Source organism: Oculina patagonica, chromosome 11 (assembly GCF_052425735.1).
Source record: "Oculina patagonica isolate OP01 chromosome 11, crgOcupat, whole genome shotgun sequence".
NCBI lineage: Eukaryota > Metazoa > Cnidaria > Anthozoa > Scleractinia > Oculinidae > Oculina > Oculina patagonica.
In genome coordinates, this window is record NC_135768.1 from 15,070,465 (window position 1) to 15,086,499 (window position 16,035).

General features: G+C 38.5%; 3 protein-coding genes across 3 annotated transcripts; 2 read left to right on the forward strand and 1 right to left on the reverse strand.

The window, feature by feature from the left end:
• The first annotated feature begins 302 nt into the window (after positions 1 to 302).
• Positions 303 to 914, forward strand: LOC144630862 (BTB and MATH domain-containing protein 36-like). The gene has a single exon (XM_078489234.1). The coding sequence runs from the start codon at positions 303 to 305 to the stop codon at positions 912 to 914; it is 612 nt and encodes a 203-aa protein (XP_078345360.1).
• Positions 915 to 3,139: 2,225 nt separating this feature from the next.
• LOC144630418 (protein Dr1-like) lies at positions 3,140 to 11,637 on the forward strand. Its single transcript, XM_078488789.1, has 7 exons — positions 3,140 to 3,200; positions 6,236 to 6,322; positions 7,098 to 7,192; positions 8,596 to 8,664; positions 9,138 to 9,173; positions 9,435 to 9,506; positions 10,587 to 11,637. Exons 1-7 carry the CDS (start codon positions 3,158 to 3,160, stop codon positions 10,719 to 10,721), a joined length of 537 nt encoding a protein of 178 aa, XP_078344915.1. The 5' UTR covers positions 3,140 to 3,157; the 3' UTR covers positions 10,722 to 11,637.
• LOC144630407 (uncharacterized) lies at positions 11,623 to 13,778 on the reverse strand. The gene is made up of 2 exons (XM_078488773.1): positions 13,690 to 13,778; positions 11,623 to 12,822 (listed from the first exon to the last, which is right to left on the reverse strand). Exons 1-2 carry the CDS (start codon positions 13,769 to 13,771, stop codon positions 12,221 to 12,223), a joined length of 684 nt encoding a protein of 227 aa, XP_078344899.1. The 5' UTR covers positions 13,772 to 13,778; the 3' UTR covers positions 11,623 to 12,220.
• Positions 13,779 to 16,035: the final 2,257 nt, after the last annotated feature.

Sequence of the window (16,035 nt, forward strand, 5' to 3'; positions counted from 1 at the left end):
TTCCTGGTAGGCGTCGAAAATGGAGGGGGAGGGTGGAAAGGGAGAGGAAAAAAGGAAGAGGGGGCAAGTCATTTTACGTTTCACGCACAAAAAAAAAAACATGTCAGTTCTTAAGACTGTGATTACGGCCAAAATTAATACTTGGTATTTTGCGATTCAGTGGAACCTGCAGTTTTGTTATGGTATTGAACCTGCTCCTTTGTTATCACGTTATCACATTCTAACCTGTTAACCAAACTTCTGGACAAAATTCCCCTATAATTCCTATTGTTGCCCTTCTATTGTAGACTTAGACTTTCCAAATGGTATCAAAAGGTGAATCGCCGGAGATCGATTTCTCGCAGCCATGGAAACTCAGCGATGTTGTTCTTGTTGTTGAAGAAGAAACATTCCATGTTCACCGACCGCTACTTGCATTGTGCTCGCCTGTGTTTGAGAAGATGTTCACGTCAGAATTTCAAGAAAAGGACAAGAGCGAAGTTTCCCTTCCAGGCAAAAAGGCGAGCGAGATCAAAGAAATGCTTATGCTGATTTATCCTTCTGTCACGAAAAGAGCAATAACGGAAGAGAACTGTTACTTCCTGGTTAAGCTTGCTCACGAATATCAAATGGAAGTCCTTCTTAAAAGATGTGAAGATTTCATGGTCAACAAGATAAAATTCAAACCCAAAGATAAAGTCCTTTACGATTTGGTGTTCGCACAGGTTTACAATCTAGAGAAGTTGAAACTGGCGAGTGTAAACCAAGCTCATTTTCTTAGTCTGGAAGAGTTGAAAAAAGACAAGGTGTACGATCAAATCCAGTCGGATAATCTTAAAGAAATTATGGAAGGAATAATTAAACGACTGCAAAGAGAGTTAAAAGAAGCGCAACGACAAGCAAGGAATAGTTCTTCTGGATGGAAAGCCATTTGACGGCTGAGGGTTTTCATGATAAAACAGTTTACTCATACTATGTAAAACAAAAGAATTATCGTACTCGCCGTTTAATAACCTCACTCTCACTTTCACCCGCCAGTATCTGTAGGAGTCAGGATGAAATAATTTTTGGCCTTTCCGTAAACCTTTGTCAGTCGGTATTTAATTCGTATTAACCGAGCATGAGGTCTGTATGGGAGAATCTTGACCGAGGTCGTAAGTACTGACCGAACGCAGTGACGTCTGTACTCACAACCGAGGTCAAGATTCTCCCATACAGGCCGACTAAGCTCGGTTAATATAAAGATGTTTATTATATTGCCAAACAAGAAAATTTAAATTCGCTTAATGTAAACGTTTCGTACTCTCGGACATTCTGCTTGCGAACGTCGATGAAACATTTGGACAAGAGAAGGTCGAGATCACCGGCAGGTGTGTTTTCAATTTCTCTAGCCTCTTTCATTGATTGACAGAATATCCTTACAGGAGTTTATGTAACTTTTGTTGGTGTTGACTGCCTTTATAATAATAATAATAATAATAATTTAATTTCTGGCCTTGCAAGTTCTTCGCGCAATTTTATCTCTAGTTCACATGCTAGTTGGTATTTTGACTGCATATAAAATATGCACACGCAAAGTAACGTTTGATAATCGCTCAACGGTTTCAATTTGAACTTTGCGACTGATGAAGGGGTTATTCCCAAAACGTTTCGCAAAACGAGACATCATTTCAGCACTTTTTAAGAAAAAAAAAATTTATAGTACACGAACAAAGTGCTACAGATCAACTTATAATTTTTATCTATTTTGACTGAATAACTGTTTATACGCATCCTTACTGCGCATGCAATTCGTGTCGCAACGCATTCTCGTCCCCGCGATCCTTCTGGTCAGCAGTAGGGATCGAGACCTCTGGCCGGCTCCAATATCGAGTCCGTAAATAGCGGACCAAAAAGAAAAGAAGTATAAGGCTTTGAAACAGTTAGCGGTCAAAAGCAAAGATGCGCTGGCGATGGCAAATCATTGATTTATCATTTATTGATTTATGGAAGGTCATCCGCGAAAAGGTCTACTGTGACAGTTATCTCACCGTTAAATTTACCGATTTGCGATCAAATTGTTAAGATCAGAGAAGCAGCATTTAACGTCTGCATGTTGAAAAGGGATAGTGGACATAGTGTGCCGGGAGATGATGGCGGAAATTATGTTTCGTTGACTGACTACCATTAGAAAAAAAAACGCTTTTAAGCACAGGGTACGAGGGATTATTATTGATGAAGTTTATCTCATAATCGATTGGTAAGCAGTTATTATGTTATTTTATTGTTTTTAAAATCTGTAATTTGGGTTTCTCTCCAGTCGAGAGTGAACCACTGAAAGTCAAATGCCTAAATAAAATGCAGAAAATGTTCTTTGATGTCTTTGTCTTTCTGATCCATTTCAGCATAATTATTTCAAGGATTCAGCTGATAAATGTGTGATTCCAGGAAAAAATAAACAAAACCAAAACTTCTATAATTCAGATAATTTACCACAGGAAGAATGAATATTCTGTGGATATTTTTTCCCAGTCAAAATTTACTTATTATAAGACTACTTGGAGAAGTGGGGGACTTAGAGCCCTTCTTTCAGGAATATGTAGCCTAGTCAGAGCCTAGCACATAACATCCAAGTTCTTAGGAAGTTTAATTCAAAGTGGCAAATTCATGCTACATTTAATGCATTGAATGAAAATTGTTGAGCATGGGTATTATTGAGCTGGCATTGACTTAGCAATCAAACTTAAAACTGAAAAAAATGCAGTTGTTTCGATTATTAAACTCAGTCCCCACCAAATATATGTAATGTGCCAGGAATAAATATGTTTTGTACTGCTATTTTGTTACACATAAAGATCAGCGCATGAACAATGCAAATTTAAGTGTAAACTGAAGAGACAGATAATATTTGATGAGTTATATCAGATTTAGTAAACAGAATCTCAAAATTCTTTTAATACTGGCAGTTGGATAACAGTCGTTTAACACACAAGTTGACAGCTTCTTTTATTTACGTTAATTTTTTGACAAATTCCCTGAAAATTATTGAAGACCCCTTGTAAAATGCCATAGTTTCTGCATGCATTGCATGTCGTTTATTCCAAAACGCTCAGAGCGGCTACCAGGGCCTGGAACCCAGTGCCTCACTGAATAACATGAGCCCACGCTCATCATGTAAGTAGACGGTATTTGATCCAAGATGGCGGAAGCGGCAGCCGATGATGATGTTACATTGCCGAGAGGTTTGTAGCGACTTTCTGTGCTTTTTCAACGTTTATTGTCATTTAACGCTCTGATTGATATTCTAAGAGTAATTTGAAGGGTCTCTCGTGTATTCTTGGGTTGATTTTTGCCTTAAATGGAACGTCAATTTGAAGTTCGAACATGTAGCTTTTCTAAGCTCAAACTAAATTCACTTCGGTTTCGCAGTTTGTTCTAAAGTTTTAACAAGCTTTATCCAAAATTTAAGCTTATTGACCTTGTCTTATTTTTTACAGGAAAGTATACTGTAATAGTTTTCGGCATATTTTTCCAAAGTACAGCTTTATTGAATTATCATGTAATTTTTAAGGTTAATAAGGCCATCCCAATAAAAATGTTTCGTTTCCCATCGCCCGACCGACCCATTTTTTCGAAATGAAAAAAATTCCAGTTTCACTAATCATAGAGGCAAGTACTTTAACCTGCTTTAGTTTAAAGCACACGATCTTGTTTTATTAACAACAATTGGTATGATGTGGCGTCCTTCACTTTTATTATTAAACATCGATACTCAGGGCTGTCACTAATTTTTCAAGTAGGTGGGGAAATGAAAAATGTAGCCGGGGGACAAGATTTTTCTAGTGTTGGCTGTTGATGGGGGGCCGGGGGAGGGAGGGGGGGGGGGAGTAGGTTTTAGGAAACAACAGAATTGTTCCCAATATGAATTGGTTTTTATGCAATTTTTACACCACTGTTACTTACTACTTTCTCTTTCTCTATGGCATTTGACAAGACTCTGACAAGTTTTTGAAAGTTATCGTTTCTTTTGGGATTTGAAACGGCCTGACTTGAGACTAATGGCGTGACAGAAAAGAGAAGTTGAGGAAGACTGGGAATGAGTGAAAGTAAATCGTGACCAAGAGCAAAAAACATGGCGTCGGGAACGTGTTGGGAACATCAAAATGGTTTGTTTTTGCTTGCTTTTCTTGAACCAAAACCGCTGCTTTGAGAAATTTACACAACCAAACTTTCTGCATCTATGTAGAATACATGGACAAGCCAAATTTTTGTCTGGCAAAGTAAAAACTGGAACGCATATACAAGCCCTGTACGACTGATCTGTGTTTTGATGTGTAGGCATAGCTGATTAAAACAGCATTAAAACGGGCAAGAGGAGGACACATGCATAATGTTGCAAGTTTGCAGTTAACTGATCGCCGACTTTTTTGTGTGTGGAAAGTGTTCATAGTTCAACTATGGCAAGTCCACGTTCTGATCACGTCATGTGCAAATTCTTTCACGCATAATCCCCATGATCGATTTGAAAGAGAAATGCTGAAGCCCAAACTGTATTTTCTTCAGTTAAACATAATCTTACCTTGAAGCAGAGCCAGAAGATAAGAAGGAATCCAGTTTTCTTCGTTTATTTAAATCACTTTTGCCTTCCGTTTTTTCGATGACATTTTCACGTGGAGCCAGAAACTCCGCAACAAGAGAATCCGAATGAAATTAACAAGTCGTAAAATCCCGCGCTTTCAAAGGAAGATTGCATTGTTCAACATTTACGTGTTTTCAATCACAGCCTTGCATAAAATGTCAATCGCTCTCTTTAAAAGGTGAATAATAATTTGTATTAATAAACTACTGGTTTGTTTTTTAATTCACAATTTTGTCATTTGATGTATTTTTAACTTTCCAATGTTTTGGTTTTGTATCAAAGTAGCCGGGGCTGAAAGTCGTTGTAGCCGGGGAAAATCCCCAGCCCCTGGCCCTTAGTGACAGCCCTGGATACTAAGTTTTTCAAAGGCTGTTTCGTGCCAAGGGCATTAACGATTGTTCCAACATTCTCAGCGAGATCGACTGTCAAAACAAAATGTTTCGGTTCTGCATCTCCTGGCTTCTTAAATGAACCCAGACCCCTTAAAGTGTTCGTTCTTTTTTTTTTTTTGCCCGACCGACCAACCCACCATCACAAGAGATGGGGTAATGGGAAACGAAACATTTTATTGGGATGGCCTAATAACTGGTCGTGTATGGATCATTCAACTGAAAAGCTAAGATGGCACCGTGATCGCAATGTATAAAGTTATGACCATACATGTATGACGAACACTCAGACTGGTTGTGCAGTCGTTTTGCATAAGGCTATTTGAACATGGTTATGGCAATTATTGATGCATTCCATTGGCTCTATTTTAGAGCGTTTTCCAATTGAGTGTCAAAACTGAAAATTAATCCGAAATCAGACCTCTGAATTGCAAAGAACTGCAAATCTGGAAATTGAGATAAAAAAAAATGGGGAGATCTCAGTAAAAACCAGGAGACTGATCAACTGACTGACAAAAATAGCTAAAACCAGGTGTTAATCAAGGGAAAGCGTCTCCTGTTAACTTAATGAATCACTGAAAATAAAAATGTGACTATAGCAACACAAACATTAATGTTATTTTCACGTCTTGCCTCTTTTATTATATGGTCAGGGATTTTGTGACTAGTGAACAAACTAACGAAATACCTAGTTTACTGACTACGAATTTACGCAGAATTGGCACAAGTCTACTACGTACCTAAGCTAAAAATGACATTATACATTTTTATTTACATGTATAGCTTGTGACTCTGTTTACCGTGAGATTTTCTGTAGCATCATGAGATAATTTAAACTAAAATCATGCTCTCACAGCAAAATAATTATCGTGAGACTTGAGAGGTCTGTAAAATTGTTTTGGTGTTGTTTTACTATGCTCTTCTCAACCAATTAGGTGCAAAAGCAAAACCAGTGGTGACATGCTCACAACATGTTTTCTCGTGCTGGTTTCCAGTCACTCCATCCTGGGGTCTAGAAGATGTAACTTAATCTATGAGTCATGAGTCAAGGTGATTTTTACATTGATCACCACAGTTTAAGTAAGGGAAGCACTATTTTCAAATTTATAACTCTAATTTAAGATTTTGCTCATTGACTCATGACTCATTGACTCATTTGACCCATAAAAACTTTACTCTCCTCCATACAGTCCTATTATCATTTATATAATGACATATGTTATCATTTGTTATACAATTTTCATAATAGCTGCTGTTAACAAGATGATTAAGGAGATGATACCAAATGTGAGGGTTTCCAATGATGCAAGAGAACTTATTTTAAACTGTTGTACAGGTTAGTGTCATGTGATCTTGATTATTTGAAGTAGTCCTTCAGTAGCATCTTGCTTATACATTTTAGTTCACCAGGGATGATGCCGTAGATAATCAAAAGCTTGGAATTAAAATTAATATTAAAATACATTAGCTTTAAGCCTCACTCGAATCACTGAACCATATGATCTTGGTTCAGTAAATTTTGATAAAAATGGGTAGCAAATTAAGGGTTGATCGAGTGAATTATGTAACAATGATTTGTGAGCACATGAGCACAGTGTTTTTTCTTTGCAAGCAACAAGCACTTTTCAAAAAGCTACCTCAACTACTGTAAAAACAAAGCTTGTGAGCACTTGTAAACTATGCGAGCATGAGCAAAGAAGCACCCACTAAAATTTTGCGATCATTCCAATCACAAGCCTTATTTTGCGAGCAGTGCAAAATTTTGATCCACCACTTATTGCCCCTAATAAAAACACCGGTAATATAAATAAATAAACCTGTGGTCCTGTGAGCAAAGCAGAGCCAAGGGGTGAGGGAGATTCAGTCCCTTTTTTTTGAAAAAGACTTAAAAAAATAGTTTCTGTGTCAAGAACACTGTCATTTGACCACCTTCTTAGTACTATTATTCTCCAAAAGAAGTTGATCTTTTCAGTCCCTCTCCTGCTTTCACCCCAAAACCTTTAAATTATGCTCAACTGCTCCTCTTTGGTCATAAATTTTCTTAAGACATTGACTAGATATTCCTATGTGCATGCATGTATTAATAAGCATTGATTGATTGTTCTTTGCAGAGTTTATTCATTTAGTTTCATCAGAGGCAAATGAAATTTGTAATCGTCAGATGAAGAAGACTATCCTCCCAGAGCATGTATTTCAAGCCTTACAGGTAAAATGCAATTTAGGGACTGGTCATTATTTAGAGGGTGGGGAGGGCTGGTGAAAATAGGGAAAGGGTCAATAATTTTTATGCCAGGAAAGGGAGGGGGGCACATAAAATTTAATGTATGCATGCACATTAGAAAGGTTTAAGGGAGTGAGTGGGTAAAGAGGGGGGAGGGTCAGCAAAACATGTGCTTCATAAAAAGGGAGGGTTAGGCGAATTTGGAGCCTCCCTCCATTTCCACCAGCCCTTCCCCCACCCCTTTAAATAATGACCAGTCCCTTAAATACATCCAGTCCTCTATACATAGGTTCAGGCCTTCTGATAGGGTGCGGCAAAAAAGCAGAAAATATGCGGCATTTTTAGGGCAGATTATGCGGCAAGAAGGTACTATTATGCGGCAAATTATGCGATGTTATCTAAGCGATTTTAAGCTTGTTTTACAAGGTTTCAGGAGATGAAAATCCATTTTGTGCATTTCAAAAAATAATAAGAGCATAAAGGGACGATAAATATCTGTAATAGAATGAAATAGATTATTTTCACCTCATTTGCGTTTTTTCCAATGCCAAAAGGCTTTCCATGTACACTACATGACGTAGTAGAACGTTGAAGACTTTTGGTGACATAATATATGAAGTGTGACATGATACCGCTTACTGAATTAATGAAGGCGCATGTGTCAACGTGCGGTGTCGAACGATCGAACACTGTACGATGTTTTTGGCTTCATGGAAGGATTTAAACATTCTGAATTCAGCCATTTTACCTTGTAAACTTCAGTACAATACAAGAAAGCAAAGATAGAAAGCAAATTTAATTGTGTGAATGTTTTTATGGCTAAATTGAAACTGAAAAAGGAAGTTGCCTGCCGGAAGTAATGTTGTTTGTTTGGAAACCACATCAGAGGTTTTCCAAGGTTTTTTGACAGGTAAACCACCTTGAAACAAGGTTGATATTGTCTTACAACTTCGTTAAAGCGAGTATTTCCTTTATCTTTTTTCAAATTGTGCATTTTTGTACGAATATGCGATTTTTGATGAATTATGCGAAAAGTTGCGATTTGATGTCAATTATGCGAATTCGCAACATCGCATAATATCAGAAGCCCTGTAGGTTGGTCACTTAATACATGTACAGTGAGCAGTGGCCTTGGCTTTCCACATATCTTAAGAAAATTTCCAAAAGTATTCGTAAACCTCTAATTTTGTTGGTAAAAATAATTGGAAATAGAAAACTTCAGGAGTCTTCAGCTTTTGCGAGTCTTCAGAAGACTTTGGAAATCTTTGGAAGTCTTCTTGTGATTTTTGGCTATCTTCAGATAGCTTCACTCTGTTTTCAGCCAATCAGCAGTCAGTTATTTTTTCAACTTTATTATTAAGAGGTTTACATGATGTTCAATTTTCCAGGGACTGGGTTTCCATTCTTACATTGAAGAAGTCAGATCAGTTCTTCAGGAATGCAAAACACAAGCTGCTGTAAGTATGCTGAATCTAGATATTCAAATTAGGACAACAGAGTACATGATTTATTGACCCGGATTAGCTGATCAAGGAAATCCCAGCAAAAATGGTTTGATTTAAATGCTGGGGTGTAAGCCTGAGTTGGACTAGCATCCATCCAGGGGGGGGGGGGGGATAGAAATACTCCAAATCACTAAGGGCTGGTTCACACTTGTGAGATGGGCATAAGCACAAGCTAGCATAACCACAAGGATGTTCACACCTGCGATAAACACAAGCACAAGATGTCATACTAAAGTGCATCATTTTAGAAATTCTGATGAACTGATTGCATGATAGGAGTTACGTCAGTGACCATCATCCCCCATTAAATAATAACAGCAAATTGTCATTTTTCAAGTACAGAGAACTTCACTTCTCTATAACCATTCATACTGAAAGTTTTACAATGTATGATACAAAATATTGTTGCCATGATTTCTTTGCAGAACAAAAGACGGGCAAGCACACGCCTAGAGAATCTGGTATGTTGGTAAATCATGATTATAGTAACAATAATAAAAGAAGAAGAAGATTTTTTTTTACAATAAAATTGAGTTAGTCCTGGTGAAGGGGAGGCAATTTGGACGGAAAACTGACGTGAAAATTCTTCTGAAAAAAGCTAACAGAAAACAACTTTAACAAAATGTGGTATACTGTAAAATTTTGAAATTTTTTTGTTTTTAAAAAAATGTGTGACCGTAGCCAGTATGTTAGTGCATATGGTTTATTTGTGTTTTGCCCAGGGAATTCCTGAGGAAGAGTTGCTACGGCAACAGCAAGAGCTCTTTCAGCAAGCAAGGCTACAGCAAGCACAGGTAACTTGTTTTACTACACGATTAAGACAGTTAGACAGTATGAGGGCAAATAACTAAAATCAACCAAGCAAAATGCTTTCCAGTTCAATATTTTCAAAGTGTTGGACTAGGTTAAGTCTCTACAACTCTTTCTCAACTACAAAGTTATGTAACAAATCTCTTATTAACCAAGCTTGTTTGAAACTGTTCTGGGGAATATCAACCCTCAGTCATTTCTGCACAGACTGTGCTGCACTTGATCCATGGTGTCAAGATCAACATGTACAGTACAGCTATTATACATGTACTTCCCCACGTGTATATATCTGATTGGGAAGTCGCACCACTATCCTGGCTCACTGTGTTATGTTCTAGAAGTATAAAATTAATGGGTGCCAGCAAACTGTTAGGGCAACCTGACTTAAATGTTGCAGAGAAAGGAGGTTGGAGGGGGGTGATGTACTAAGAAAAAGCTACACTGTATATGCTCCATCACTTGATGCTACAGAACTGTTGGGGGAAAATGTACCAGTTGATGATGAAATCCTGCCCCCGATACTAAATGAGCCCGCGGTGTTTGTGCCAGAAGTTGCTAAGCAACATGGCGTGTTTGCTTTCAGAGTACTCGTGAGTGCTTGCGCTAGTTTTTGACTGGATAAAATAATTTAAACTCTTCTAGTGCTTCAACAAAGATTTGCCAAAACGGGCACTTATTCCCCCAACTGAGAAACTAAAGGTAAATTTGGTTGTAGGTGCAAACATAGGTCACCACCCCCACCCCCCCCCCCCTCAAAACCACTCAGCTCTCTTTCTTCCCCACTTCCCCCTCGCTCCCACTCTTTCACCTTGGTTTCATTTCCCACCAACCCAGAGCATGTATCAGGCTTGTGCCAACACTGGTAACTGAGCTATACAAAAGTAAAAAGGTAAACTCTCCATTAGTTCAAAGTGTCCCATTCTGCCCTTGGTTTCCACTTATCCTGTATACATACATGTAGTTTTATACAGGTCTACTCATCTCTCAGATTACTCTGAGAAATAGATTTACAACCTCTTATCCTTGTAAAATGAGGTTTTTTTTTTTTTTTTGCTATCATTTAGGCCGAACAAGAAGAATTTCAACAACTTCAACAAGCACAAACAGCCGCCTACCAACAACAGTCACAACAACAACAACAGGTGCCGCAGCCTAGCACCTCAGCTGCACCACCTGTAGCAACACAGTTAAATCAATAACATGATGTTTGTTGACAAATATTGTCACTTGTATTGTATTTTAATGCCTTAAAATTGCATATGGAAAGGACATTCTTATTTCTTAGTAAAAATACACAGTTATTTGCATTCAAGTGGGGAGGCACTTTTAAAATACATTTCAAGCCACCAAGTTCATGACTTGACAAGTTATAGGGGCCTTTATAACAGTACTTTTAGCAATGCAACACTGTAATGTTGAAAACAAAGTTAAGCTAACATGAGGTTTACATGTATGCCATAATTTACCTCAGTCATTTTTGTCGTTCTAAGATTTGTTTCGTAAGAAAGGACCAAAATTTATTTCATGTACATTTTGATAATACAATAATATAACTTGGCAATAAGTCATGGAAGTAGTTTAGCCATAGTAACTCTGTTTATTGAGACATGTAGCAATTATTTTTGCTAATCGTTCGTTGTCTGCACTAGTTGTAACATAATGCTGATGATAGGAAGATCTGTATTATTTACATTTTGGGACAAAATGCACGATGCACAACTGATCGACTGGCCAGGAGACTGACTGACTGACCAACCGACCGATAGACCAACCGACCGACCGATCGAATGTCTGACTGCCAACTGACGAACCATCCGATCAACCAACCGTCCGACCAACTGACTGCCTCATCCACTGCCTGACTGCCAACCCACTCTCCAACTGACCAGCCATACAACTGACCATCCGTCTGACAGATCAACTGACTGACTCAGTGACCAACAAACCAAATGAGAGATCAAACGACCAACTCACTGATGCAGATCAGTGGATAAACTCCATGACCAACCAAACTGTTGACCACATAGAGGAACACTACAGTAATCATTATTGTATCAGCTACATGTATAAAAAAAAAAACAAATAAACATTGATAACTGCTCAGCGTAATTGAAGGTTGATTTCCACTGGTGCATGAACTTTTTAAGCTAATTAAAATTAGCTTTACCCACATACAAAGCGGAAATTGCCAGGCAGTTGCACTTGTGTAAAAAAGGGTGTTGCCGTGTGCTTACTTTTGCTGTCTCTGTTTTCCCTTACGTGGCTGGCGCCTCGGTTCTGCTGTGCCTGGGTCCCCAGTGGGCCCCCATACATGTGCCCGCGAACCATGCCGCTAGCCAAGATGACCATGAAAACTCGAATGCATGGATTTATGAGTATGGAGCCCTGCTCTGCGGCCCTTCGGGCTGATGGGGAGCCCCGCTAAAAATGGCTGACAAGTGGTAGTTTTCTACAACCTGTAAAATTCTTGATTTTTTTGACTCAGTAGTTTTGGATTTATTTTTTTTTCGCGGCGTGACATTGGTGTGACAGTGAAAACCACCTATAACACTTGAAGCACTAAATATGAAAATATTAAATCCTAAAGCAATGGCCTCCCAAAGCACCGTTTTATGAAAAACAAACCGTTTGAATGCATGCAATATTATATATAGCCAAAACGTTCAGTGATGAGGCCGTTACTGACCTTAAAATCAGTCTATTCATCGTTTTTAAAGTACTTGTTGTAACCATCGATAATGCCCTCTCGAAGGAGATTAAACGTTTTAGGGATTTTCTTGGCAAGAACAAAACGCAGTTTAGTTTTAGGAAAGTTACCATTATAGTTGTTTCTCAAACCAAACATCTTACACTCTTCAGTGGGATTGTCCTTATTGGGAATAATTATAGTAAAATTGCCTCCGTTGGTCGCCCTAACGCACCCGTCAGAACCCGCGGGTCTTGACGGGTGCCAAGCATTTTTCTGAATCAGCATAAATGCTTCTTGCCCGTACCAGTCCACTTCTTTAACGGCTGGCCTAAACAGGACAAAACTGCGATTTCTTAGAGGCCAAGACACCTTGATCTGTGAAACAGTTAAAAAACTTCCATCAGGGTAGCTTTCTAAGATCTCGTGGTCCAGGAAAGCTTGGTCCCATTTCCTGCGCGTTTCAATATTCGACCAGTGCATTACTTCTAGAATTTTCTTTGCAGGCATGGGCATGTCAAACATGAAGAGGGTCTTCAGGGGGACTTCTTGCTCCTGAAATGTTTTCATCCAGAAGATCGAACCAGGACTTCTGTGTACCACATCCCAACCGCCTTAAAAAAAAAACAAATAAATTAATAAATAAATAAATGCCAGGGCCGTAACCAGACCTTTGCCATAGACGAGGCAAGATCTTGCTAGGGTGTTCTGGGGGCATGCCCTCCAGAAAATTCTCGTTCAAAGACATTTTTCATGAGGTATTTCTTGAGAAAAATTAATTTTCTTCAACTGTGGATTATTTTCCCAACAAAACACATTTTTTTTAAATTTTGGGTAAAAATCCAGACGAGGCAAGTGCCTTGTCTTGCCTCTTGCTAGTTACGGCCCTTAATACTAGAACAAACGAAAAACAAAGCCGGTTTCGAAGTTAAGAATGCCTGGCCGCCGAAGTTATTGTACTTATTGCGGACACACTGTAAAACCTTACCTAAAGTATTTGATCAAAATTTTAGAAACAACAGTCAGCCACATCACGTAAATCACAGTTGAACATTTTTACAACTACACTGTTTTTATTTTATAAGAATCTAGTTTATAAGAATATCGAGGCTGAAATTTGCGAATTTTTAAGAATATTTTAAGAATAAACCCGAGGCTGAGATTTGAAAAGAATATAGTTTTTAGTTGAAACAAAATCAGGTATTTTCATTTCCGTCACTTTATCTCTGTGAGGAATGCTTTGTTTAAAGCCAAAACGGCCAGGCTGCAACGGAAAGCAATGGTACATGCGCACAATGTAACACGATACAGATCTGGACAACAAACTCTTGTGATTACCCAATACTTGCTAAAACGGAAATGTCAAACGGTATTTTCTAAGAATGTTCACAAGAATACTTTCAGCCTAAAATCGGCAGAAAAATAAGAATATTCAGCCTGGGTCAGAAAAACTGTATTCTTATAAAAAAAAAAAAGTGTACCTTTTTCTAGGTCTTCTTTAAACCACTTGGCTCTTTGCAACTCATCGTCATAGGAGAAGGTTTTGAAATCTGTTGACTGCATTTCACACCTGAAAAGAGGAAAAACGGTTAGAACCTAAAGCCAAACGAAAGCCTTTTAGTGGTTGTAGCGAAAACTAAGACCCCCGAAAACTAAGACCTAAGACCTAAGACCCGAAAACTAAGACCCGAAAACGAAGACCCGAAAACTAAGACCCCCTTATTTTATTAATTTTTTCCCTTTGTTTATCTTTGTGATCTATGATCACGGTATTCCAAAAATAATTACCGGCATATTAATTCCTTCGTCTTTGAGTGGGATTTATTACAAGTTTTGTCAGGGAAACTAGGCTTTTGTTTCATCGTTATGGCGGCTTTTGTTTCATCGTTTATGGCCCGTTTTAGATTGTCCGAATCCTGGTAAATATTGTACAGACTTGACAAGCTCTCTGATTTTCCCGACAGAAGAATGTCACACCCCACCTAGCAACAGTCTGACAGTTCGCCTCGCAAGATGTGCCCCCTGCCGTCCTTTTTCTAGCTAGAACAATGAAAATCCGCCGGTGTGAACTTTTGACCTGGCGTCCGCCAGCCATGGTGTTATCATCGCTTCATAAGGATGGCCCTTTTTCCGAAATAGCGATGTTATTTTCGTAAAGCCCGATTTCCTTTCTTTTTCTTTCTTTGGTTTTACCTAAATAACTTGCGAAATGTCAGCACCATTCCGGCTTCCAAAGCTTGTGGACAGAAAGCACGTTGTGGCTACGGCAGTTCATGATATTCCCCAGTTTGACTGCAACAATGTCGATATTTTATTTCCTTTCAACGAAAAAAGTGCTTTATATTTACTTAGGGACGGACAAGAGAGGCTTGGGACGGACCATTATTTTTTTTGGAGGGGGGGGGATGAAAAATATTGAAAAAAATTGTTTGCAGGGCCTGGAAAGACAAAATAAATTGTTTGCAAAAACGATATGTATAATAAAAAATAGAAAGAATTTCGAAAAAAATGTTTGCAGAGGTGCATAAACTAAAAAAAAAAGTTTGCAGACGAAAATTTTTCATCCCCCCTCCCAAGAAAATAATGGTCCGTCCCTTACATTCGCTCTTACCGTGTTATAATGAAATCAATCAGTTCAATCTGTTGAGTTAAAACGTTGTACTGTAGTGGTGGATTTTCTGTTTTATGGGTTGATTCCTTGTAAAACCAAGGTTTGAAGGAAATGTTTTAAGTTTTTTCGTTTCAAATAACTCAATTAAAAAGAAAGGATAAAAAAAGGTAGTCCGGGCGGCGGGAAGACAACAGCGCACCATAATCAAGGACGGGGGTGGAGCAGGGGTTTGGAAAATAAAGAAAATAAAGGGGTCTTCGTTTTCGGGTCTTCGTTTTCGGGTCTTAGTTTTATGGTCTTACCTTAATATAATTTTAACGAGAATCAAACAAAAGTGAACACCGTGTTTATAGGCACTCACTTCGGGAATATAACCGATCTGTGATCAAAAAGATAAACAAATGGCAAAAATTAACAAAATAAGGGGATCTTCGTTTTCGGGTCTTCGTTTTCGGGTCTTAGTTTTCGGGTCTTAGGTCTTAGGTCTTAGTTTTCGGGGGTCTTAGTTTTCGCTACAACCGCCTTTTAGTGTGCCTTTTAATGACATGCGAACTCGGCTCAATCAACGATTTAATTTTTTGCTGCCGTCAGTCATTTTAGCGGACCTCTTTGGAAACAGAAGTCAATTCCATATTCAAGGCGCGCTGTTGGAATAATTGTAAAATGTTAAGCCTGGTTTTCACTAGCGACGCAAGCTCAAGCACAGGCACAAGCGTAAGCTCTTATTTCACCGTGAATACGGCTTCGACGCAAGCAAAAGCACAAACACATTGAATTTTAATGCTTATGCTTGAACTTGTGTCAAGCACAAGCACAAGGGTTATTTTTTTTCCTGTTCGCGTGCTTGCGTTTGTGCTTGCGCTTGTGCTTGCGTCGCTAGTGAAAACCAGGCTTTAAAAAGAAGTCATTGATCCGCCTCAGTGCACGTAGATACTATGAGGTTAAGGGTTGCTTCGATGTACAAAATTAGTATGTTTGGTAAGTGCACTAGCTTTACTTAGGCAGAAAAGCGCCACAGTGGTAATAATAAATGGAAAAAGACCACAAGTTAAAGCTAATTCAACCTTGAAAGTTTAGCGACATATTCGCAAGGTCACAAAACCGCAAAAGAACACAACACCTCGCGTTAATTTTTTATGTCACCAGTGTGAACAAGATAACACAACGACATAGCAGGAACATATATAATGATGTGAGCATAACGACATAACGAAAA